Raw genomic sequence first — 27,650 nt, forward strand, 5'->3', positions numbered from 1 at the left:
ACTAGCTTCTATTTCATTTTGATGTACTTTTTGTTTACAAACTTGTTATTTTATGATAGAATGAGTATGTACTCCAATTCCTTTTTATTTATAAACTTGTTATTTTGTGATAGAATGAGTATGTACTCCAATTTCTTTTTATTTACAAACTTGTTATTTTGTGATAGATTCATATTTTAGATTGTTAGTTGAATTTTATAAAATTTTTAAAATATAATAATAATTTTTTAAAAAATCCTTGCCGTATCCCCTTATCCTATTTTTTTGGATTTTACTGTATCCCGTATCCATGTCCGTATCGTATATGTATCCCGTATCCGTGCATCATAGGTGACAGAAGCAATGAAAGAAGCCATTTGGTTGAGAGGTTTGGTTAAAGATCTCGACTTACACCAAGGTGTTATTGCGATCTTTTGTGACAGCCAGAGTGCTATACATTTGACAAAGCATCAGATGTGTCATGAAAGAACCAAACATATAGATGTCAGGTATCATTTTATCAGAGAAATTAAAGTCATCAAGGTTGAGAAAATTGATATTATAGATAATCCAGCAGATATGATGACGAAGCCCGTACCTTCGTGCAAGATCGAGCATTGCCTCGAATTGCTTGGAGTTCGACAAAGCGGAGGTTAAGCCCGTAAAGGGCTTCTGGCGAGACAACAAGAGTAAAGAGAAGATCTTCATATTCAAGTCAATGTGGAGATTTGTGAGAGTGATTTGAATAAAGTCAAAGGTGGCTGTCTAATCTTGCGACTGCCTAATCTTGTGGTATTTTTTTAATCTTTGCAACTCTAGCTCCTGTTCCACCTACCATGATTAATTTTTTATTAATTTTTAAAAGTTATAAAAGGGGGATGTGAGGGTGAATGAAGATAAAGCATCGAGACAGAGAGGAGTTAGAGAGAAGAGAGAGAGAAAGAAAGAGAAATCTCTTTCTTTGTGTGATTCTTTGGTTAGAGAGTGATATTGATGTGAAACGGGGTAGGGGGCCTATCGGAATCAGCAATTTAATTTGAAATAACGCACCGTTCCGCCAAAATTCATGATCTTCGGTAGGAAATGAAATTCAAAACAATTAACGTGACAGATGAATTTTTAACAAGATTTGCATCGATAATTATGAATAATTCCAATCTCGATCAATTTAATTGCAGTATTTATTATCATTGCGCAGGTTCAAAATTAATATCGAGAGTACAACAGTCACATGTCCGGTTACTCTCCACTCGCATGTATAATTTAAACAGTGAATATATGATAAGAGTTTAGAGGTAAATTATTCATGCAATTAGCGAATGAAGTGAGATTAACAGAGAGATAATAGAACGAAATTATACCATCGTCGTACTGAATCAAGTATGAAACACCACCGGTGTCCGATCTGTTCACACAAAACCAGATCTAAAGATCCTCTTCTTGGTGTCTTTTCTTCGATCTGAGGAAAGGAAGGACGAATCGACACTGGAGGATGAAGAATGGCGGCGGGCTGTTAGGAGGTAGGTGAGGACGGCGGTGGGCTGTCCGGTGAGGTGACTGATGGCGGCGGACGACGACAACAACGGCGTCGGGATGAAGTCAGTGGCGGCGTCGGGTGTTCGAGGTGGAGGGGAGCAGGGCTCTCGACGGCCTGTTCGAGGCAGAGGAGATCTGGGATCTCTGCGAGTGGATCGTAACTCGAGTTTGGCTCGGATCTGTTGGAGACTGAGCCAGTGTTCAGGACGGTTTCTTTGTTTGTTTTTTTTTTATAAAATGGACGGCTGTGATGAGTTTGGGGATTGGATGGGTGGGTAGGATAGTGTAGTAACTTGGGTAGAGAACTAGGGTTTCACACTCCTAGTTTTAATATCTGGGTTTCACACACCAAATACGAAGAGGAGAATTTTCATTCAGAAAACTCACATGTTTTTTTTTCTCAATAATTCAACATCCTCCATTCTGATTACAACCATGCTTTTATAAAGCAATTACAAAATTTGAAATCTCTCAGAATTAATCAGATCCCTTAAATCACTCAACTACCAAATTTAATCAAAATTCAAATTTCAAAAATTCAAAATTCGAAATTAAAAATCCTACCAAAAAATAGAAAATCCCTCAAATTTCTCATAATTAACTAAATTAAGATTTGGTCAATCTTGCCAAATCTTCCTTATTCAAAACTAAGCAATTATAAAAAATTATCCTCATCATTCTCCCCGGGTGGGAGAAAACTCGACTCCGTCGAGTTGGCTGCAGAAACTTGTCATCTTCAATATAGTATGCCTGCATCTTAATCTGCCGTCAGCTATTTTCCTGCATCTCAAATTATTAGCTAGATTGCATCATAAATTCACCATCTAAAATATTATTAAAATTCACTGCAGATTGGGTGAATATATGGAGTGGGGTAAAGTGAAAGAGCTCTCAGAAATGATAGGCTAGGGTCAGGCTTATATCAGTGGACTGTCAATAAACATTGTGAACTGTTTAATCAATCAATATTGAAAATAGAACCATGATCAAATTGATAATATAAATATTGCCATTAATTATTTCATGAATTGGAAAAGTTCATAAATATCATATCAAATCTTAAACGGCTTTAAGGAACCGTTTTGGACAAGTCCAAACCATCTAAATTATCAGCATTAACAGTTTTAAATCATATCCTGACTCCATATCATACATTTCAGTTGACAATGTATTTATTCAAGTTAGATCACTGATTCCCCAATATATGATCAATGCAATTCAAACAAAATGATGCAAATTAACTCAAATGAATATGTATGATATGCAGACTCGAACAATATGATCACAAGCAGATGCAAACTCAACGAAGTGCCTAAAATGCATGACGTCCTCTATCAAATGGAATAATTAGGCGTTTCTTCGCTAATATGAATAAAAAAATTCTGTTCTAGCAGTGATAGTGATGAACATGCAAACAAGGGCGTGAAGGAGGAGTGTTCTTGTGCGCTTAATATGAGAGAGAAAGGATATAAAAACACTTGAGCTCAAACTTGTGTCCCTAATCACTATATATTCCCAAAATGGATTAGTGTATGTGTGAGTGACTGTCGGGACAATGCATGGGGGTTTGACATTTGACATGGTAGTTATTTTATTATGCTCAATTTGGGATTCAACTTCCATACAGATATTTGAGTGAATCACTTTAGGACCCACATCAGAAACGTGTTGGGGTTCATGCTGGTCCGGGTGAATTTCGTGGGGAGCGTCAACAAAGTTTTCAGACACTGGAGTGAGTTCAGGAAGAGTTGGAGTTTTAATTTCAGGAACAACTATAGAGACAATATCAGTAAACTCCGTGATCAGAGGGGTAACTTGGAGAGTAATCGGAGGGCTGTCATTGCACGAAATTTCAGTCAACTCTATATTTGTTCGGTGTGGATTCTCAGTGTTCAAAGCATTACACTAAATTTGGAACTCTTTAAATCGAGTAACATAATCCCTAGTGGATTTATTACTTTGTGTAAATGGGTTCTGGTTGTCGAGAAGGCGATCGTGGTAAGAGAAATGTATGTACTTCTCTTTGAGCGTATCTTTCATACCCGCCCATGTGTTGATGGGGGCCATTTGGCGAGCTACTCTCGTCATTTGCAAGTTATCCCAGTATTGGCTAGCCTGGCAAGTCAGCTTCATTTCCGCAAATTTGACTCTTCTCTCTTCAGAAAGTGGATACCAGTTGAAGTAATCGTCCACTTGTCGGATCCATTCCAAAAAAATTTTAGGTTCCGATCGACCATCGAAAGTAGGAACGTCCAGCTTAATGCTCTTCAGGTATCGTTCGTCAAGATCTTGAGCATTACGTCTTTGGTAGGTTCTGATTGGAACGTGCTCTTCGTTGTGTTCGTTGTTTTGCGTCCCACGTATTTCTAACCTCTGCAATCTTTCATGCAATCTGTCATGATCTTCTTGTTGAGATTGACGAACTTCGTTCACGGCTTGGGTTAAAGCGTTGAGTTGACTCATGAGGTTAGCTATGGGGAACGCGTTGGAATCCATTCTAGAATTGTCCGACTCGCTAGACTCTCCTAATAAGTAAGTTTGACCACTACGGAGTGGCATGCACTAATCACGCCAACAAGCTAAATGATGATTTTTTTTGTTGAAAAAAATGCGATTGTAGACAGAAAATAAATGCAAGCTAAATATGATGCAAATTTCCTACATAACCGTGCTCTGATACCAAATTGATGTGAAACGGGGTAGGGGGTCTATCGGAATCAGCAATTTAATTTGAAATAACGCACCGTTTCGCTAAAATTCATGATCTTCGGTAGGAAATGAAATTCAAAACAATTAACGTGACAGATGGATTTTTAACAAGATTTGCATCGATAATTATGAATAATTCCAATCTCGATCAATTTAATTGCAGTATTTATTATCATTGCGCAGGTTCAAAATTAATATCGAGAGTACAACAGTCACATGTCCGGTTACTCTCCACTCGCCTGTATAATTTAAACAGTGAATATATGATAAGAGTTTAGAGGTAAATTATTCATGCAATTAGCTAATGAGTGAGATTAACAGAAAGATAATAGAACGAAATTATACCATCGTCGTACTGAATCAAGTATGAAACACCACCGGTGTCCGATCTGTTCACACAAAACCAGATCTAAAGATCCTCTTCTTGGTGTCTTTTCTTCGATCTGAGGAAAGGAAGGACGAATCGACACTGGAGGATGAAGAATGGCGGCGGGCTGTTAGGAGGTAGGTGAGGACGGCGGTGGGCTGTCCGGTGAGGTGACTGATGGCGGCGGACGACGACAACAACGGCGTCGGGATGAAGTCAGTGGCGGCGTCGGGTGTTCGAGGTGGAGGGGAGCAGGGCTCTCGACGGCCTGTTCGAGGCAGAGGAGATCTGGGATCTCTGCGAGTGGATCGTAACTCGAGTTTGGCTCGGATCTGTTGGAGACTGAGCCAGTGTTCAGGACGTTGGATGGGTGGGTAGGATAGTGTAGTAACTTGGGTAGAGAACTAGGGTTTCACACTCCTAGTTTTAATATCTGGGTTTCACACACCAAATACGAAGAGGAGAATTTTCATTCAGAAAACTCACATGTTTTTTTTTCTCAATAATTCAACATCCTCATTCTGATTACAATCATGCTTTTATAAAGCAATTACAAAATTTGAAATCTCTCAGAATCAATCAGATCCCTTAAATCACTCAACTACCAAATTTAATCAAAATTCAAATTTCAAAAATTCAAAAATCGAAATTAAAAATCCTACCAAAAAATAGAAAATCCCTCAAATTTCTCATAATTAACTAAATTAAGATTTGGTCAATCTTGCCAAATCTTCCTTATTCAAAACTAAGCAATTATAAAAAATTATCCTCATCAGATATCCTCTTTGTTATCTTTTCTTTTGTGATTAGTGAAGTTCTCTGCTGGTCTCGCTCGTGGACGTAGGTCATACTGGCCGAACCACGTTAAAAATTATTATGTGCTGTTCTCTCTGTCTCTACTGTGTTTATTCAGTGATTACCACTTTTGTATAGACATTTCTGTGTCTGTGAAGCCCCTTGCTGCAACAAATAGTTTGTTGCTGTTCTTTTACTATAGTTTGGTTTTATCACTCTAAAATTTAAATTATTTAAAATTTGCTAGGATGTTCACAGAGCAAGTCAGATTCATTAGTCACTCACAAACCTTCGTTACTGTCCGCCAGCAATCCCACAGTTGCATTTTTTTGGGTTGTGTGTGTGTTTGGTGTAGGGTTTATCATCCCTCTATGCTGTCAAAAAGAGGGTGGCCCTTCCCAAATAAGTTTTTTTTCACCCTGCTCCTAAGGAGCTTTGTTGGGACCTAAATGTGGATCTATATAATCTGTCTTTAGTCTAACACTTCATTATACGGATAAAGAATATCAAGGATCCTAACGAAAATTGCCTACCTCTTATTGCAATACTCAGAAGCCAATAATTTGCATTTGTTAGGATATTCATGAGTGAGTAGTTGGCATGCCATGGCAGGCGGAACCAGGGAGTTTGTCAACATATGGTGGAAGATCCCAATGAAACATCTTAGATTATTATGTGCAACATTTTAAAAAACAGAATCGGAACTGTTGAAGTTCTTGGCATTTAGATCGAGAAGAATGATGAACTTAATCGAATGCCCAGGTGCACCATATAGTTTCAGAGGTGGGAACTAACTTTATCTGTATGCTCGGATGATAACAAAAGTGCCATTATCGTGTAATTTACTTATGCCCTCATGTTGTTTGTTTCTTACCTTCAGCAACTATCAATTTAACTGGGCAATATAATTTCTGATGATACTTACATTTAAATCAGTTCTGTAGGGTAAATGAGCTATTATATTTTTCCTTAAAATTTCATTGTAGGATTTATTTTTCTTGATTACTGTATGTAGGATTGATGACTATGAGTTTATACCGGAACAATCCATGTTCAATCCATGTTTAAACTCCTTGGTATCAGACTGTACCACGGATGGATAGTAGATCCTCAGGTATATCAATTTATTGCAGCTTTATTGACTTTTCTTATTAATCAGTTAAGCACAATTCTTCAATCTCTTATTATACTATTTGACATGGTGCTTATTTCTTGATGCTTCATATCTCTTGTTATGCTACGTGCATTCCCTTTCTCTTTTGTTGTTCTTCCGTGGAATATTCATTCATTTTGTTGCTATTAATTTAGATGTCCTAGAAGCAGAAGATGGAATTGAATAAGACAATTGTATCTAGATCTCTCGATCTTCAACTTGGTATTTGAAAATGAATTTTGGATTTACTTTAATTTACTTTGTGAGTTCGCTCTAGTGAGACTTACTTATAAATTGTTACCTTTTGGAGTTTGGCAGTGTTGTTTCATGTTTGCTATCTGTACCTAAGAGTCATCATATTGGACCTTGATGGACTTGTCAACAGACTTAAATATATGTATTTAGCTACTTATCAGAAAAAGGATCTCACAGTTATTTTTTTTAAATATTAGTTTTAAGTTCTATGTTGTAACTTTGAATCTTGAGTGGAATTTGGCATCAATTCATTACGCGACTGGTAACATTTTCCCAATATCTCCAAGGAACCTTCTCAAAGATGGAGTTGTGCTTCATTTACGAATTCCATTTTGATGAAAAAGCCTCGATGACGAAGTTGAGGATAGGTGGATTATGGAAGTAGTTTTTTCCCCTACCTAGTTTAAGTTCACCCAGGTCTTTCTTCACTATCCAAAATGAATGACAAGCGTTAATATACGTAGTTTTATAAAAAAAATTTCACAATGTAAGTTTTTCAAGAAAGATGGTCTCTCCCAGCTTGAATCCTTGGGACACATTGGGGCTCAACATTCTAATGATCCCATCAATGCACATACTTTCTTTTGGTGCACTTTAGTTTGGAGATAATTCACATTGAGGCTCTTGCAAACCTTGAGTAATCTTATTCTTTCCCTTCCTTCCTCCCTGCGTCCCTCCCTCCCTCAACGCACAAACTCTATTCTGGTGCACATTAGTTTGGAGATAATTCACATTGAGGCTCTTGCAAACCATGAGTAATCTTATTCTTTTCCTCTCTCCCTCCCTCCCTCCCATCCAAAATAAGTGTAGAAACAATGTGTCTCCTGCAAACTGTGAGTAATCTTTTTCTTTCCCTCATCCAAAATCAGTGTGCGAATAGAATTCAGACTGGTTAGGCACAATTCTTTTCATGGTAAAGAAAGGAAAACTGTCATCTGTTATCTTCATGGGGATGTCAAAACCAGTGCAGATCATTAATGTCAAGTCCAGGTGATCTTTACAATTGGGATTCTAATCCTTTGTCTATAAGAACTTGGATGCAGCTAACCTTTTTCTTCATCCTAAAATTTGACAGGAAAAGGTTCAGTTGGTTTCGTTTCTTTTTATTATACTAGTCCTGGTTCCCTATGAATACTTAAGTCTTATTAGACCTTACATTCTCATATTTCTAGCCTTTCTAGATCTCAAGGTAACATTTTTTTTTTCATTGGCCAAGTATCAAGTTGGTATATTGGAGCTCATTTGGATCAGGCCCAATTAACTTAACTATGAATGATTGAGTCAGACCAGCCCATTTACTTAAATATTTGGAAGTGAAGGTACAAAGTGAATGATTAACAGGACAAGTTGGTTTGATCAACAGAATCACATCTTCTCTAATATATCTTATTCGGATTGAACTGCTTTTTGTTTTGTTTGATGGTTAACCTTCACCTTGTTTACAGGATATTCATGCTGCAGCTATTATTGGGTCAAAAGTTTTCCAGTGCTTTGAGCAGGGTTATTGCTTCCATCAAATCAAGGAAAGCTAAGAGAGAAAGTACTCCTGTGGAAGATTCTCAAGTTTTTCCTGTAACAAATGAAACAACTGCATCATCAAATCTTCCAGTAGGTGAAAGAAGAGGTGACATAGAAGAAGCAGAGGCACTAGCAAGAAGCCAAGAACACTGTTGGTCTCAGAAAACGAAGAACATACTTTAGCTGATGATAATTCTGATAAAATTACATGCTCCAGAAGTTCCAGTATGGGAGATGAATCTGAAAAACTTCAGCAGCCAATATCTGTTTGAACACCTAAATGCAAATCCATTAGTAGTAGAAATGATAGTGATCCATCAGACATAAGGAGCTCAAACCTAAAGATAGAAGCTCCATTTCCCCAGGAGAAGGCTGCAAAATTTATCCTGGATACCAAACATGTGAAGATCGGGAGTCAGACTATGAAGAGGAGGATTTTCTTCCTGAACTTGGAGAAGAGCAAGAATGCACTCCTTGTCCTTCCATAACTTCAATGGAGAACCTTTCATATTTTCTTCAAGTTTCTACCTGTTTTTCTCAATCTTAGATTTCTATTCTGGTCATCTGATGCATAACTTCCTGGACAGTTTCCCTTGCCAACTGACAGATCATGGGTACATCAATCTTTTCTAATATATTTTTATATCCTCAGGTTGTGGAAATTTATGTTTCTATCTTTGTTTATTTTGGCAGTCTATATCACCTTATAGAAGGTCTGAAAGAGCAAGAGCTTTGCATTTTCTTCCGCAATGATCATTTTAGTATGTTGTTTAAGGTCCAGCAAGTTCATGTTCCATTTGTCTTTCTTTAGTTATTGTATCAACAAATTAATATGTACATAAAGCATCATAATTGAATTGACAAACTTCACACTTCTTTTGCAGAACAATGGGAAGCTCTATTTGCTCGAAGCTTCTGAGTCACATAAACCATGAGAATTTGGTCTGGAAGGAGTTAACTGTGGTACGTTTTACCTCTGAAATATTCTTCTTATGAGATCAGTCATGACATCCTCTCTATCTATTTCTGTAACTGGGACGCAGATTTAGAGCAAAAGTTGTCTATTCTTCTCAATTTGGTGACATCTATTGTTTACACAGGAATTAACTATGTTACAGGAAAATATCATGACTTCTTTTTCCTTAAAAAAATATCAGTGTACACGTGATCCGGTGTTTGTGAATGGAACCTTTAAAGAATTTAAGGCTGATAAAAAGATAATCGGTGGAATAAAGAACAGGTCTTTGTAAGTATTTAAAAATATGAGGAACCAGTGAAGTTCCCTCCCAGTAGTATGCTATGCTTAAACAGTACGAACGCATTATGGTTTTTCAAAACTTATTTATTTCATTATATCAGGGCCTGATTACCCAGAAAGATTCAAAATCAGCTGACTCAACTCTAGAGTATGTTCTTATACTTGATTTAGTTGAATATGTCTATCTGTATTCCTCATGCCAATTGTTTGCGGGAAAAATTATAAGAAAATTGAGAAATAAATTTGTATTAATCTTCCTAACTGACTTAGGAAAAGAATGAATACCATCTCTACAAGTAACTTCTCTCTAACTGACTTAGAAAAAAAATTATAATTTTTTATCGGTTTTCCGATTTACAAAAGAGAGGACGGATCCCCCTATTTGTTTAAGGCTGGGTTCTTCTTGGTGACGATGAGAGTTTGATTCTTATATCCCGTTGACGATCTGAACGTCTTGTTTCGTGGAACTTTGTCTACTCTTCTTGACTTAACGTCGGGAAGAACTTGTCAGGCAAGTTTAGAACTCGAACTTTGTCTACTCTTCTTGACTTAACGTCGGGAAGAACTTGTCAGGCAAGTTTAGAACTCTAAACGAGTTTAAGAACTCACTCTTCTTGACTTAACGTCGGGAAGAACTTGTCAGGCAAGTTTAGAACTCTAAACGAGTTTAAGAACTCAGTTAATTTTAGAAAGAAAATTTAATTATTTTTCAACCGAAATAAGCTAAACAACTAATTTTAAAGTTCTTCAACCGAAAATGGTTCAAAAAAGCCAAGCCAAATGATCTCCAAAGCTTCAACAAAAGCCAACCATCCAAGATGATTCAAAAGGATTTGTATTCAGCTAAATTCTTAGCTATTTATAGAGATCTAGGGGTATAACTGACTCCGTAAATCTCTCCATAATGGGGGCTTAATGCCCTAATTATGTGGAAAACGATTTTGAACCATTCAAATTACCATTGAAACGGTCAAACGCGAGATTCACACTCTGGAGCGAGCCTCGCGTTCAGCTTTGTGAAACGCATAGGTGATCCTCGCGTTTTGGAGTTAAAACACGGGGATGACCCTCGCGTTTTGGAATTGGAACGCGGGGGTGACTCGTGTTTTGGAATTAGAACGTGGGGGAGGACCCTTGCGTTTTGGAGTTGAAGAGATCGTTAATTGTAATCTTTTTTTCAAGTTTTACAAAGATCGTCATTTTATAATTTTTGCATTTGGCTTTTTGAAGTATGAGAGTTATCAAATTGTTACTTTCGTCTGTTGTCGTGAAAGTCATCAGTTTGTAACTTTCATCGTTAGCGTTTTGTGAGGATCAACTATCTACAATATTTTTTTGACAGCCTACAGAATGCCCTCTAAAGTTTTCGAAAGTTCGCGGTTAACTGGAACGAATTTTCAAAATACCTTGGATCTTGATTTAGTTTGATTTTGGAACAATGTACTGTTGATTCCTTGTCATAAAGGAGTTGCTCACTGCATCCGTCTCGAAAGCATCATGAATTTGGTTGTAGAGATTTGACATGCAAGACCCGAGTTCTACTTTTGCAAATGCTAGAGTTGCGTCTGATCTTTGGAATGCGAGGGTGCGAACCACGCGTTTTGCTTTTGAAACGCGAGGGTGACCCACACGTTTTGTTTTTTTGAAACTCGGAGGTGACCTTCGCGTTTTGATATTGGAACGCGAGGTGACATTCGTGTTTTGAATTTGGAACGCGGGATGACCCTCACGTTTTGACAATGAACATTTGTCATTCTGTTGAAAAGAATTAACAAGTTCATGGGGGGTTTAACTGTTAGAGGTATAGTGTTAACATAATAGTAATTTGTGGACCTATCATCCTATTTGGAAGGATTGATAAGTTGATTTTATCATCAGAGGTCTAATATTAACTTGATGATAGTTTGTACTTTTGATTTGAACAAGATTTTTGTGGATTTATCACTTTATTGAAGAGAGTTGATAAGTTAATTTTATCATCAGAGGTGTAGTGTTAACTTGATGATATTTTGTACTTATGTTTTGAACAAGATTTTTGTCGAATTATCACTCTATTGAAGAGAGTTGATAAGTTAATTTTATCATCTAGGTGTAATATTAACTTGACTTTTGTACTTGTGATTTGAACAATATTTTTTGAGGACTTATCACTCTATTGAAGAGAGTTGATAAGTTGATTTCATCATTAGTGGTGTAGTATTAATTTGAAATTTTTAAATTTGTGATTTGAATAAGATTTTTGAGGACTTATCACTCTATTGAAGAGAGTTGGTAAGTTAATTTTATCATCAGAGATGTAAGGTTAACTTTATGAATACTTGTATTAGAATCTTGATTCAAATTCCTTAGGGACATGTGGAAATTTTGACTGCCAGATGTGTATTGTTAACTTGATAGGATTATGTTACGATTTGAGCAACTTTGTAGACTTATCATCCTATTGAAGAGAATTGATAAGTTGATTTTATCATTAGAGGTGTATTAACTTGACGGGACTGTGTTATGATTTGAGTAACTTTGTGAACTTATCAACCTATTAAAAAGGATTGATAAGTTGATTTTTCCATCAGAGGTACATTATTAACTTGACGAGATTGCTTGAGCAACTTTGTAGACTTATCATCCTATTAAAAAGGATTGATAAGTTGATTTTATCATTAGAGGTGTCTTGTTAACTTGACGGGATTGTGTTGCGATTTGAGTAACTTTATAGACTTATCATCCTATTGAAGAGGATTGATAAGTTAAATTTGCCATCAGAGGTGTATTGTTAACTTGACGGGATTGTGTTGTGATTTGAGCAACTTTGTGGATTTATCATCCTATTGAAGAGGATTGATAAGTTGATTTAGTTTAAAAAAGTTTGCTATATCAAGAATGAGACAAGCTGAATTTGAACTCTGTGAGGATGTTAATCATCAGAAGTGTAATGTTAACTCGACAATATTTTGGCTAGGGATGGTTTTGTGAGTTTTATAGTTGACAAAGGTGTTTTGTTAAACATGTCAACTTTTGTGGTTTTATCATCTTGTTGGAAAGATTAAGTTGATTTTGGTGGTGATGCACGCTGAAGTGCTTATACTATCAGTGACATTTTGTTAACTCGATAGTATTGACTTACTTTCTTTCGAAGAAGATTAATAATTCAAATTACTCTTTGAGAGATTTTTATTGTCAGAGGTGTATTGTTAACCTGACAATTTTGAGAATTTATTATTCTGTTTGGGAAATAACAAATAATCAACCCCCAGTCTTGACTAGGACTCTGCATGGGAGAAAAAAATAGGTCTCATGATTTTTATAGGTAATATTTTTTTAAAAAAATTCCGTTAATTAGCATCATGAGCCCATCGCCTTTCTGATTAATGAGACGATAAACTGTATTCGAATAGACTGACTCTACTACGAAGGGTATTTCCCATTTGGGATTGAATTTTTCTTTTATCTTATGTGTCAGGATCATAGGTCATCTGACTGCTAAGACGAGATCGTCTTTCTTGAAGATCCTTTCTTTGACCTTTTTGTTGTAGGCTTTTGAGATTCGAGCTTGGTATAACTCGATCTGTTGTTAGGTTTGACGCCGCTTATTGTCTAACGCTTTCAGTTCTTAGAGACATAGTCGATGTTATTCTTTATTGGTCATCCTAGTTGCAAAAGCAACTCTTAGAGATGAGATCTGAATTTGTAATGGTAACACGGCTTCACAGCCGTAAACCAAAGAAAAGAGAGTAGCTTCTTTGGGATCGTCGGGAAGTATGCCGTACAAGACATAATCGACGAATGAGAATCGCAAATCCCTTGGTTCGAGACCTGCAGAAGTTTTGCAGACGATCTTTGCTGTTGCCTCTTCTACATAGTCTTCTAGAGGAAACTTGAGGTGATATAAGTCACAACTTGAAACGAATATCTTTGTTTCTGCTTTTGGTGATAATGTTGCCAACGAAGCTAAAGCATTTGCATATGCATTTTGTTGGTGCGGAACGTATCCGATAAAGAAGCCTTCAGACTTTTGGGCTAACTTTAATGCCGCAAAGTGGTATGGGAGCAAATCCTCATTGCACACTTTATATTCTTTTCGGACTTGATTTACGATGAGTTGAGAATCACCATAGGCCTCGAGATGTCGGATGTTGATTTTCTTGGCCAATTGCATTATTGGTGCATGACTCAGTTAAGGAGAATCCTTTTAGAATCACGAATCCAGTTAGGGATACAAGTACAACCCCCACTTCAGAACGATGATGTGCTCGCATGATGTCGAACATCATTTTTAGCTTTGACCCTACTTACTTTCTTCTTCAGCTTTGATCCCGTCAACGAAGCTAAAGCATTTGCATATGCATTTTGTTGGTGCGGAACGTATCCGATAAAGAAGCCTTCAGACTTTTGGGCTAACTTTAATGCCGCAAAGTGGTATGGGAGCAAATCCTCATTGCACACTTTATATTCTCTTCGGACTTGATTTACGATGAGTTGAGAATCACCATAGGCCTCGAGATGTCGGATGTTGATTTTCTTGGCCAATTGCATTATTGGTGCATGACTCAGTTAAGGAGAATCCTTTTAGAATCACGAATCCAGTTAGGGATACAAGTACAACCCCCACTTCAGAACGATGATGTGCTCGCATGATGTCGAACATCATTTTTAGCTTTGACCCTACTTACTTTCTTCTTCAGCTTTGATCCCGTCAACAATTTATTGAGCTTGTTCACCTTTGGGAGACTAGTTTTCTCCAGGAACGACACTCTGCAACTCCCTTTTGGGCTAGGAGTTTGGTATGTAAGTTGTGTCGACAGGTTTTCACCAGGGTAGCCTGTGTCATACCTGTCAAACACCGAAGAGCCATGCTTCGAAACCTCTCAACAAAGGCTTTGATGGGCTCTTCCTTCTTCTGCTTAGTGGTAAGAAGGGTAGAGATAGAGACTTCTGTATCGTCTTCAAAGAATTTTGACAAGAAGAATCTCTCTAGATCTGTCCACTTCTAGATACATCCCGTAAGTAGTTTCATGAACCATTCAAAGGTAACCCTCTTAAGGGTGCCAATGAACAACCGAGTCAGTACATTATTATTTGATATCACATTCCGAGCCCGTGACTTAAAATAGTAGATATGTTTGTTTGGTGATCCCGTATCATCAAAAGCTTGTAGAGTTAGACTTTAAATTTTGGAGGATAATGGGTTATATCACATTCGGCTGGATAGGGTTTAATAACTCCCTCATCTTGGAGCTCGCTTCTATTGGCAATGGTATTGAAACGAGTTTTCAGTTCTTCCATTTTAGCCGACTGAGGATTCTGCTTATTCTCGGTCTTTTTTCCATCTTCAGAGGAAGATTCTATGTGGTGAACTTCTTAATTAGAAGTCTCGATCACTTTTTCCTTCCCCTTTGATGAAGATGATCTTGCTCTTCAGGAAGATTCATGCCGAGACGACGAGTCTACTTTTTGGGACTTGGCCTTGTCCGTAATAATTTGGGCCATCAAGATTCGAAGTTCATTGATAGTCTCTTGATGTGATTTGAGCATGGTTTACTGCTCATTGTGTCTCTTCATGAGATCTTTAGAGTTTCCCGCCATATAAACGGAGCTCTTATGTTCTACGAAAGAACTAGATAATTGAGACTCTGCGATGGCTAAATGTTCATCATCAGAGTTAGTTCCTTTAGTCAATCTCTGATAATTGACAGAGGGGTATAACTCTCTTTCGAGTTCAAGTGTGTTGATAGATTCCATCGGACTCACTCGGGATCTCTTTCAAGCCTGGGGACCGATCCGTCTCTGACTCATCAGAGCTAGTGATTGATGATCTTCCTATACTCACCATGTTAGAAGCGACTCCAAAGTACTCTTCTTCCAAAGTCGTCTGCTTGTGGGAACGTCTTCGTTTGTAAGGGTTTGGCAAGGCGACGTTCGTCAGTCGGCTGAATACTGATGCCTAGTTACAGGTGCACAACATCGACATTCTGAGAGGACTACAGAGATAAGTCGTTCACATTGGGAGGTGGAAGTGACTTGTTGGACAATTCCGTCTCTTGATAGGAACTCTCTCAAGTCTATTGCAGAGACTCGAGATGAGTTACTCACAGTTCGTGAGATTTTTTTGTACCCTCGGTCTTTGGCTGGACGGGATTGGTTCTTGATGGGCATGGATTTGAAGTCCATGTTGGCCATCCTGAATGCGACTTAACACATCGCGTTTAGTATTAATGACGCAAGACTCTCGTTTTAATAATGAAAAGTGGGGGTTGCGTTTAGGTAACTGAACGTGAAGGTCGCGTTTGACACTTGGAATGCGAAGTTCGCGTTGAACAATTGAAACGTGAGGGTCGTGTTGAGGAATAAGAACGCGAAGGTCGCGTTGAGGAGTAAGAATGCGAGGGTCGCGTTTGAGAGCGGGGACGCGAGGGTCGCGTTTTGTCTGAGCAACACAAAGCTGAGGTTCACGTTCAATGCGGACTTGAGGTCCGCGTTTTGGCTGTGGAACGTGTCATTGAGGGTCGCGTTCAGCCTGGCTTTCGCGAGGCTCATGTTTGAGCACATAAACGCGAGACTCGCGTTCTACTGTAGAAACGCGAAGCTCAGGGTCGTGTTGAGGCTCACAAACGCGAAGTTCACGTTGGTTGGTTGATCTGCTTTCTCTAAGCTATGCTAGTCGTAGGGATCTCCTCCTATGTCGAGCAGCGTTCTTCCTCGCCTGTTTTGAGGTTTTTACAGTGATGTCACCATATGTATTGATCAGGTTAGTCGAAGCAATAGACCTTTTATGATCCAATACTTTTTGTTTAGGCACGGGTGTAGGTCACTAACTCGGTTGACGAGTATAGTTGAAACCAGGTCTTCTCCTTCTAAGGAAGGACTATATGAACAGTATGATCCAAAGGAGAAACGCTCCTTTGGTGAGTCAACAGTATGAAGAACCTTAGTCTCTTTGGAGATTTTACGGATCTTGCTCATAGCTTTGGGGCTAAGGGATTTGGAGGAGGAAAAACTCCTCATACTTGGTCAAACTCAATGGTCAGAGTTTTGACAGTAGTTCTCATGAGTTTGGTATCAGATTGTGTCACCACCTCTTCATCGGTGAAAAAGCTAGTCCCTAACAGAGTCGTTATCTTTTATTTGTGGGAAAAATTATAAGAAAATTAAGAAAAAAATTTGTTTTAATCTCTCTAACTGACTTAGAAAAAGAATGAATACAATCTCTCCAAATAACTTCTCTCTAACCGACTAAAAAAGAAATTATAATTTTTTATCGGTTTCCTGATTTATAAAAGAGAGAAGGATGGATCCCCTTCTTTGTTTAAGGTTGTGTTCTTCTTGGTGACGATGAGAGTTTGATTCTTGTATCCCGTTAACGATCCAAACGTCTCACTTCATGAAATTTTGTCTACTCTTCTTGACTTAACATCAGGAAGAACTTGCCAGACAAGTTTAGAACTCTAAACGAGTTTAAGAACTCTGTGAAAGAGTTAATTTCAGAAAAGAAATTTAATTCTTTTTCAACTGAAATAAGGTAAACAACTGATTTCAAAGTTCTTCAACCGAAAATAGTTTAAAAAAGTCAAGCCAAATGATCTCCAAAGCTTCAACAAAAGCCAACCATCCAAGATAATATCCAAAAGGATCTGTATTCCGCTGAATTTTCAGCTATTTATAGAGATCTAGGGGTGTAGCTGACCCCATAAATCTCTCCATAATTGGGGTTTAATGGCCCCATTATGTGGAAAACGGTTTTGAACCGTTCAAATTACCATTGAAACGATCAAACGCGAGATTCACGTTCTGGAGCGAGCCTCGCGTTCAGCTTTGTGAAATGCGTAGGTGATCCTCGCGTTTAGGAGTTGGAATGCGGGGGTGACCCTCGCGTTTTGGAATTGGAACGCGGGGGTGGACCCCCGCGTTTTGGAGTTGAAGAGATCGTTAATTATAATCTCTTTTTTAAGTTCTGCAAAGATCGTTGTTTTTTAATCTTTGTATTTAGCTTTTTGAAGTATGAGAGTCATCAAATTGTAACTCTCGTCTGTTGTTGTGAAAGTCGTTAGTTTGTAACTTTCATCGTTAGCGTTTTGTGAGGATCAACTATCTGCAGTAATTTTTTGACAGCCTGCACCAATGGATAGAAAACTTGGATTTTCGCAGATATATCTTCCGCTGTAGAAAATTACATTATCTGTTGTAAGATTTTGAATATCATCTCCACAAAAGAATTAGGAGCTCAGATGCTATACTATTTGTAGTTTCACTACTAGCAGCCTGTTTCAGCACATAATATTCAGTCTCAGTGAACTAACTAGACTTTTAATATACATCCAATTTCAGGACACATAGTTTTCTTTGTTTATCTCTCATCCAGACAGGTCTGGATTGTCAAAAGCAGAAACCAACTTTCTAGGAGAACTAAGTTCAAATTTCCTCTTTGTTTTTACTCTAGCCTTAAATATAAAAGCTAGAAACAAAACATGATTTGATAAAAATATCCACGTTGAAATTAAAGCTAGAAACCTACTTTCTGGGAGAAATAAGTTCAAATTTCCTCTTTGTTTTTACTATAGCCTTAAATATTAAAGCTAGAAACAAAACATGATTTGATAAAAATATTCATGTTGAAATTAAAGATGACAGTTTCCTCCAGGAGCTCATCATCAACATCATTAAAGTTCTTGATGCTGTCACTCTATCTTACCCGGGTACTTTTATCCGAGTACCATACACGCACCCTACCTGTACTCGTACCCGAACTCCGTAGACACTCATTGTATGTAGGCATACATTTGTTCGGACATCTACTCAACTATACATGTTTTAATTAATTTAAAAAACTTGTCATACATTTTCCGGACATATAACCTACTCTTCCACTTCTTGAAACTTGTTGAACATAGGCTAGGTTCTGAACTATGATTTTAAATGGTCATTTGGATGTCTAGTTCAAAAACTAGTGAATTTCTAATTTATAAACACATAATAAAAGAAACATAAAAATGTTATAGGGATTTGGATTCCCATAACGTGAATGAAAACAATATTGATCTAATGCAACTTATTAATTCTAATATATAATATGTATATGTGAATGTGAATATTTATATAGCCATATTTGGAGATCCACCGCGTCCCGGTAGCGGTACCTGTAACCATGCAACATAAATGTCCTATAGGTGAGGTTCAAATCCATATACTCTCCTGAGTTAGATATAGAGCAAAGTTACTTGAACCTGTGGGTACCTGAAAGTTTATTTCCTTTCGCTCAAGTCACTAATCATGTTCGACATAATATGAAGGTGTTGCCTCATTGAATGATCATAGTGTTTCCTTAAGTTGTCAAACTTAGAGTTAGCTGATAATGTCTAATAGTGGATGCCCAATATCATACCTCAGTCCAAGAAAAATAATATCATTAATCAATCTTAAATTGAGGCACGCAATAGTTGGCCTCAAATTAGTTTAACTCCTCATACATTAATTAATATTGTCAACATCATAGATAAGAAAATTTTGACATTACATTCCAATTGCAAGACATATACAAGTATAATCTTAACTCCTACACTATTTAATGTTGTCAACGTATCCAACTTTGTTTTTTTGATGCCTGTATACTGCCTGCTGATTTGAACTCCAACACTATGCTAGTTTGGGTCAAAGGTCTACATATAAATTGCATGGGAAGCAGTATTGTGCTTGAGTCTCCTATCTGGTTCAAGCATCCTGTTTGTTAAAGAACAATTTAGGCACAGCGAAAAAAGGAGAACCTATGAGAAACTTTGAGCAGCCTAGTGATGCGCTGGGCATCCGTCTCTTGCATGACCCCACCTAGACTGGTACACAAAACTGCATCCTATAAATCATCGATGTCTAATACATTTCCATTCTGAACATATATTTTAGTTTGTGAATAGACTGGTCAACGTTGTTTAGTTGTATTTTTCAAGCATTCCATTGGTAATTGTAAGATGATTGGTCAAATCGACCCCCTTATGTTTACAAAATGACCATTCTCGCCATTTTTGCTAGCATTTCAGGGCTCTGTGCTAATCCTCAGAAAACTAACCTCTACTATCTTGGCAAAATCCCCCATAAAGGCAACTTGTTGGCTGAGATACTTAACTGTTCTGTTGGTTCCCTCCCTTTTTCTTACCTGGGCCTCCCCCTCAAAAGAGGTTCTTTATCAAAAAGAGAGTGACAACCTCTCTTAGAATCATTCAAAAAGAAGCTCTCTTTATGGAAAAATAAAACTCTCTCTATTGGTGGTAGGTTAACTCTCCTGAACTCTGTCCTCTCCTCCATCCCTCTCTACTATATGTCATTCTTTAAGCTGCCGATATGGGTTATTAAGGCCAAAGATAAAATCAGAAGAAATTTCCTCTGGAAATGCAGTCTCAGCTATTCAAAAACCAAATGTCTCATCAACTGGGGGACTGTCTGTAAGTCTAAGGCAGAAGGAGGGCTTAGGGTTATTGATATCCCCTCTTTCAATTCAGCACTCCTCTCCAAATAGATTTGGAAAATATTCGACAGATCCTCATTTCTCAACAAAGTGATATTCTCCGTTTATTCCAAAAATGGAGCCAACCCCCTTGCTCATCAACCAAAGATGCCGTCTTCAAGATTCATACAAGATTTATTCTCCTTTCAATCCACTTTCTTTAATCTTGTCAGATGGAATGTTGGAGATGGCAAAACTGGCAGTTTTTGGCATGACAAATGGTCTTCAGCAAATACTCTTAGCAGTCTCTTCCCTAACGCATACAAGCTAGCCCTCTCAAAAAACTACATCAATGGTTCCCAAGGTAGATTGATCAATAATTCATGGTTTTGGCACCCCCTAATTAGAAGGGGGTATTTCCCCTAATGAAAGGGCAGACATTCTCCATCTTCACTCTTTCTTAGAGCATATTAATCCAGGTGGCCCATCTGAGCTGGATGACTTATGGTGGCCTCTTCATTCATCGGGCATTTTCACTGTAAAATCCTTTTACTCCTTTGTTACTTCAGGGGGTATTAAATCCCAGTTCTACAACACGATTTAAAAATCCAACATTCCCTTAAAGGTAAAAGTCCATCTCTGGATTATTTCTAAAAAGAAGCTGAACACAAAGGATAATTTGATCAAAAAAGGATGGAACGGTGACCCTAGTTGCCCATTCTGTCATCGAGAAACAGAAACCCACGATCACTTATTTATCCATTGCTCATTTGCTCGCGCTGTATGGAACTCCCTTCTCCCCATCTTTCCATCTAACATCTGGCCTACGACCACGGATGAGTTGTTTCTTCTTCATAAAGTTCCTAATATTTGCTCAGATACTAAAGCTATATGGAAGATCCTGTTGCCATGTGTTTGTTGGTGGATCTGGTTCTGTAGAAATTCTCTAATTTTCAAGGATATTCAGCCTATCCTGCTTCTCACTGCTTCTAACATTGCGAGATATTCTATATTCTGGTCAGGTACAGAAGATGACAGGATGGGTAGGAGGCTTTGTAGGGCATCCTTCAACCTCGGCTTCTAGGAACTAGCCAAGAAGAACGCCCCTGATGATGCTGGGGACAATTTCTCAAGCAATTAAGCCCTTGCGACTCTCTTCTCTGCAGGAAGTAGAATCATTACGTGAAGATGTTTCTTTTTGGTTAAGATGCTAGCTGCGTTTAGCATAGTAACAGTTTTTAGTCGTAGTCTTTAACCTGATACAATCCTCTCTATGTATTGTTGTATTACCTTTTGGTTTTTATTTTTCTCTAGCTGCAGGAATGTAGTAGGTCTAGTGTGGTAGGTGACGACAATGGTCCGCTCCTTACTCACTTCTCCCACTGTGTTTTCTCCACCTAGAGCTGATGTATATTCCTCTTCTAACTTTTTCTATATATTTAAATGAACAGGGCACCTCACCCTGTTTCTCAGGCTCAAAAAAAAAATTGTTTACAAAATGACACAGTTTTGGTCTATTAATGCAAATGCAAATTTGTGTGCACAAGGTACAAGGGCAATGTCCATAATGGTGAAAATATGAAGCTGTCTGTAGCTTTTATACGGTTCATGCCTATTTGCTAACAAATTGTGGAACGCAGTGATAAGATGATTTTATTTGGGATTAATTGCAGATAGCCAGATGCACCTTCAGGGTTTAGCCACTTATTATCCGTAAAATTTCCATTCAGCTATTAGACCCTGGATGTCTAAACGGAGTTATCTCTCCGCTTTGGTATTTTATACTATAAAGGGTGTATGCTCATCATAGAATAGGCGGGCTTTCTGCAATACACTGAAATATTCAGAGGATCTCCTTGCAATAAATTGACATCACATGACAGGTACAAAAAATTTAGGGGTAATAAGTATTCATTCTTGGCTTCCAAAGAGGACTATTCTCTTAATGACAATTTATATCTTTATGCCTACTGAATCCATGTTTTTAAATATTTGTTTTCAGTTAAAATGATCTTTGTGCACTGTCCTGTCAATTGGGTGAGATGGACTCAGTTGACCAATTGTTCAACTCCTCAGCTATCAAATTTCAGTAGCAATCAGGTGTGTGATTTCTTTGCATGATATATCACCTTCTCTTGTTTGCTTATGTAAAATTGTCCTTTCTTGATAGATATGTATATTTAATTGCTTGATAAGTATCTCTTAATCCTTCTTTCAAATTTGAAGTTTCTTATCTAAAGTACGAATGCACAATACTTGTTTCCTGTACTCGAATCTGGAAATGTAATGACATTGACGCATGACGGTCTTGGGAGCAATATGATTTAATTATTGAAGCATATTTCATAACCATAGCTATTTTATACGAATGTCTCTTTTGAGTACTGCATGAATGATCAATAACTACTTCTAGTAACATTTATATTTATTGGCTGCAAATCCATGTTCTTCCGAAGAGATGTTCAAACTTGTATGTAGAAACGTTTCACAATGAGGGTAAATTTAGTAATATCTTTTTCTTTCCTCTATCTGTTTGTCCAAAGGGTACCACGGGAAGTATTAATTTGATTATATCTTTTTAGTATTAATGTGATGTACAATTGATCAGTGAGAGCTAAAGACAAGCAATCCAGCAGTGTACGTGGTGGTCACTAACTGCTTGAAAATGTTGGATAGCAATACGCGTGTTTTGTCCACGATTTCTATGACGGTGCTCTTCGACCCCTGTAGAGTCATAAAATTGCATGTTTCTAAAATCATCTGTTCACATCTACAGAACAAAGAAAAATAATGTGCAGCATATTTCCTTATCATGGTCTACTTTGTTAGCAGATGATTTTAGAAATCAGACCATGATTTTGATCGATCGTTGAGGGGGACTGAGAGCGACGCACAAAGAAAGGATCGTGTACGTTCGATTCTTTGTAATCTCTCTCTCTCTCTCTCTCTCTCTCTCTCTCATGTGTTACAAAGGATAGGAGTTAAGCTCGGCTGCTAGTAATGGTTTATTGTTTAACTGGCTATAATTATTGCCGGAATAAAATTCCTTAGACCCTAAGGCAATGTTTCGTTGTCCTATATATTGCTTTATCATTGGCAAGGCTCTGTATCATTTTGTTTGTAGTTTGTAATCCATTGGTTTGACTTTGACGTGCTTGGTTTTCCCCCTCAAATTAAGATTCGGTGCCTTCTCATTATACACCTGCACTTCCTTCAGCATTAGAAATCTAACCTTTGATTTACAGTAGAAAATAATTTTTTGATTTCCACTTGGTCTTGGTCCTGGTCTGATTTCTCGGACCTCCTGTTATTATATGTTGGCTTTCAACTACTTACATAGAGATGAATAAGTGCAAGCCATACTATTGTTTGAAGGGTTAATATGAAATTACCCCCCTGTAGGGATGTCAATTTTGGCCCATACCCATTTACCCACCTGACCCGCCCATCATTTGGCCCGCCTAACGCCCACCCATTTAATTAAATGGGTCTAATTGGGCGGGTTCATTTTACATTTTTCTAAATGGGCGCTAAATGGGCAGTGTTTATTCGCCCGTTTGCCCGCCCACGATATTCCCAAAACCAAAACAAAAGAAACCCGATCCTAAATTCCCAATCTCCTCTTTCTCCTCCGCCTCAATCGGTCAATCCCAATCTCCTCCGCCTCAATCCCGATCCCAATCTCCTCCGCCTCCTCCTCCGCCTTGTAATCTTTTGTTCTTCATAATCTAGAGAAGGTAATTTCCTTCGCCAAACTGAATTGTTCTTGTGTTTTGGTCGTCCTCTTCTCAACCCACCTTTTGGTAATTCCGCGACCAAAGGTGCTCGCACGGCAACTCGTATCAGGGACGGCTCGGCCGCGGCGGATTACCTCCCGTTTGAGTTCAGGTTGGAGAAAAGAAAAGGAAAAATTGAAAGAAAAAAAAACCCACCAGTTTCCTAATTTATCCAAATTAGTCCCTGAAATCTCGGCATCAAATCTCATCAAGAAAAAAAGGAAAAATTGAAAAGAAAAAAAAAGGAAAAATTGAAAAGAAAAAAAAACCCACCAGTTTCCTAATTTATCCAAATTAGTCCCTGAAATTTCGGCATCAAATCTCATCAAGGTTATATCTTTTTTCGGCCGTTGAATTCTCCGTCTTCCGCTGATTCGATTGACCCACGAATTTGTAGACTTCGTGTTGGTTTAGAATGGTGGCGGGAGCTGAGATTATCCGTCAGAGCTTGACTGTGGCCGTCGACGCGGCTTGTTCGGCGGTGGTTCCGTCGGTGGCGATGGAATCTGGAGCGGTTGCGGTGGAGCTGGTGAGGTTCTTGGATCTTGATTGTAATTTTCTTTATCTAGTGCTTGTTTAGTTTATGATGAGACTATGTTTTTTCCTTTTTGAGGTAATGGATGGAATCTTGAGGATAAAAACTTTTCTTTTTCTTTTATAATTGTTTTTGACTAAGAGGTTATTCATACCGGGCATCATTAATAGAAAAGAGTGAAAATTAGTACAAGATGAATCTAACATATTTATGTGCATAGTGATCTTGTTAAGGTTGGGTCATCTCTTCTGAGTCTTTTTGCAGGATCCATCTTGTACGCCAACTTGTAAACCCAAACAAATTCCCTCGACTTTTTTTATGATACCTCCCAAACATAGAAATGTCTCCTGCGAAAATACTAGTTGCATGCGCACGACAAGAGGCCCAAGGCATGTGGCAAAGTGTTAAATAGTCTCCGGTATCATTTCGCAAGTAGTTTCAAGATTGCATAGGACAGATGTTAATAATATTGAGGAACATAAACCTTGTCGGAATATCCCGCTTGCCAAACCATACAAGGGGCAATTCGAGTCTTTGAACCGCACCCCTGCCCCCCCCCTAGACTCGTCACTATGTAGGATGTTCTGATGAAATTTGTGCTCAATAATGAGGCCGTTAAAGCTTTTTGGAGAGCAGACATGGCCCAAATTAACCAAGTAAACTCCTCTCGAGGTTAGAGGATGTGAAGGCAGTCACGACTAAGACCTAGCGGTGCAGTTCGCATGAGCGGTGCTAGAGCCGCTAGGCGCTCTCAAGACGCAGAGCCTAGGGGCCTACATCACCTAGGCCTAGGTGGAAGCTTTTTATAAAACGTTGGCATCGATTACACATTCTAGGAGCTAGTAGGAGTATAGAACATAAAGTGCAACAACATGGATGTGAAAAACGATTTGACTCAGGCTTAATGACATTTTTTGAATAACAGAAATAAAAAGAGCATGACTGGTTGAAGTTTCATTATTAGTTAATTTTTGTAGACCAAGAAACTAAAATTCTATAAACTAGGAATTGAGGATTGGAATAAAGAGGGAGTATCGGAGTTGACAAATGCATTTGGGGTATTAGATGGAATCGTGAAACGTTTTTTTTTTGCCAACTTAATCTGCTTCATCTTTTCCGTTAAAAATATTAAACCTGCTACTTTTAGATCTATCTAGAGGAGAATGTTTTAAACACTTAATCTCGACTTTTCTTGGTTCTTTCCTATTCAGAATCTGAGGGCTCCAGCTGCTATTCCTGAAACTCCTATTTCACCGGAAATTCTTGAATTCGTTCCCAGCCTCTGTTCTGGTAGCTTCAGTGACATCGGGATGAGGAGGGATATGGAATATGAGCATATCTGTATTGATGATCTTTTTCTATTCATCAAGTCTCAGTGTAGGTGTTGCATACCTTCTTCTTTTATGGGGTAAGTTCTTGCTGTTGTTAAAGAATTACAAAATTGCTAATTATCCAGTTGCTGCGTATTGCACTTTGCCGTTTCTGATATTTTTTAATCTTTGTAGGTATTTGATGGCCATAGTTGTTCTGATGCAGCATCATACATCAGGAGGCATGCCCTCAGGTTTTTCTTTGAAGAATCCACACTCCCTCAAGCATCCAAATATGACCCTATATTCCTACTTGAGATCAAAAACTCTATTCGGAGATCATTTCTGCAAGTAGACCTTGCTCTGGCTGATGAATGCACAGTGAGCAGCTCCTGTGGGAGTACGACACTTATTGCATTGGTGCTCGGAAGGTACTTCATTCCATAATTTTGTCCTAGTGGTTTCCTATATGTAGCTGATTCTCAGTTTGATTGAAATATTATGTTAGTGAACCTTTTGCACTTTTTCTGAACAATTGGTTTGATGGTCTTGATTTATTTCAGCATGTTTGTAAACCGAATGGGACTGAATTTATTCCAGGAAATAAAGGATATCTTGAGAATTGTTGAATCTGGTCATGATTGTGATTTGATTTACGTGGTAGTGTTCTTAGCTTGATTATGCGTCATTAAGGATGTCAAACTATGAGTATATGTGGTTCCTTTCTTTGTTTTTGAATCTTTGTTTTCATAATTTGAGAAAGTACGTAAACACTTCAGATCCTGAATATTCCAGTATATACGATAGCATGTGCAAGCCCGTGTGCAAATCAAACTCCTATCACAATCCTGATAATACAATCCATTACCGTTTCTCTGATCTTGTTTCTTTCTTAACAATCAGGGTTCTCTTGGTAGCCAATGTTGGTGACTGCAGAGCGGTCATCTGCCGCGGAGGTAAAGTCATCAACATGTCTCATGACCACCGTGGCTCAGTCCATGCTGCAGAGCGTCTGAGGGTCGAAAAACCTGGCGGCTACATTGATGATTGGTACCTAAATGGAGTCCAATCTGTAACTTGAGCTCTAGGCAATTGGGACATGAAGATCCCAACCTCAGCTACCGGTTTGCCCTCTCCACTCATCGCGGAGCCTGAGTTCAGGCAAGCTCTCATCACACAGGATGACAAATTCTTGATCATTGGATGCGATGGTATTTGTGACGTTATGTCGGGCCAGCACGTGGTAAATGTGGTCCGGCGGGGTCTGCGACCCCGAAAGGTGTGCGAGGGAGCTTGTCATGGAGGCATTGAGGTTGAAAACCGTCAATAGTGTTACTGTGATTGTGGTGTGCTTCTTGGCAGAGCAGAGGGAGGAGGAGGCCGAGGTTGAGGTGTTGTAGTTTGTCTGGAATTGGTTGGATAATGATGTTGGTAACTAGTGAGGAGTAATGTATATTTGCTTTTTGTAATGGGTGCCTTCAGTCTTCTGTATGAGCTGGAGATCAGTCAACAGTTTTGTAGGGTTGCCTTTTCTGTTTGGGGCTTTACTCGTACTGTATGTATTATTTGTCGAGGATGATTGATGAGCGCGTGTTATTATGCAACGAGATCTTGGTTCCTTTTCACTTTCTACCCCTCGCTGGAAGCTTATTATATATCATCAGATTTCCCACAAACGAATGTCATCTGAAGCTGCTGATCTCATCTCCAGGCTTCTTCAGTACTTATCTCAATCTTCGCTGCATTGTATTGAGTAAATATTTTCACATCCTTCTGCTTTCCTGATAAGTTCTTTGTGTATTTAGCTAATCTTTAGTCCCCTGGTTCCCAAAGATCGCATCTTGCTATCTAGTGTTTCATTATTATGACAATATCATACGTTTGTGACAAACTTAACTAATTCTATGGATGATTGATGCAGGAGAAATATTGAGGTCTCTATGGTGATTTCGGATTCTAACCCTTGCTATGAAGACGCACATATGAGGCTTGCTGCAGTACTTTTAATGTTGCTATTGAGTCCAACTGAGTGT

At 38.3% G+C, this 27,650-nt stretch overlaps 1 protein-coding gene across 13 annotated transcripts in view; it reads left to right on the plus strand.

Moving 5' to 3' along the window:
• LOC109837772 (probable protein phosphatase 2C 47) overlaps window positions 1-27,383 on the plus strand; it is a 45,258-nt gene extending 17,875 nt beyond the window's left edge. For 4 of the 13 annotated variants that reach the window (XR_002246426.1, XR_002246423.1, XR_002246434.1 and 1 more), the window contains 9 exons: window positions 6,402-6,500; window positions 8,240-8,926; window positions 9,006-9,087; window positions 9,197-9,275; window positions 21,019-21,879; window positions 21,999-22,096; window positions 25,519-25,715; window positions 25,813-26,048; window positions 26,521-27,383. Coding sequence is in view for 1 of the 13 variants with exons in the window: in XM_020406122.1 (XP_020261711.1) it covers window positions 24,188-24,301; window positions 25,519-25,715; window positions 25,813-25,972 (471 nt within the window). In the remaining 12 variants the exon portion in view is untranslated. Of the gene's footprint in view, window positions 1-6,401; window positions 6,501-8,239; window positions 8,927-9,005; window positions 9,088-9,196; window positions 9,276-21,018; window positions 21,880-21,998; window positions 22,097-22,828; window positions 22,905-24,021; window positions 24,302-25,518; window positions 25,716-25,812; window positions 26,049-26,520 lie in introns of those variants that run through there. The other 9 variants (XR_002246425.1, XR_002246427.1, XR_002246428.1 and 6 more) reach the window with 9 other exon arrangements.

Source organism: Asparagus officinalis, chromosome 4 (genome assembly GCF_001876935.1).
Source record: "Asparagus officinalis chromosome 4, Aspof.V1, whole genome shotgun sequence".
Taxonomy (NCBI): domain Eukaryota; kingdom Viridiplantae; phylum Streptophyta; class Magnoliopsida; order Asparagales; family Asparagaceae; genus Asparagus; species Asparagus officinalis.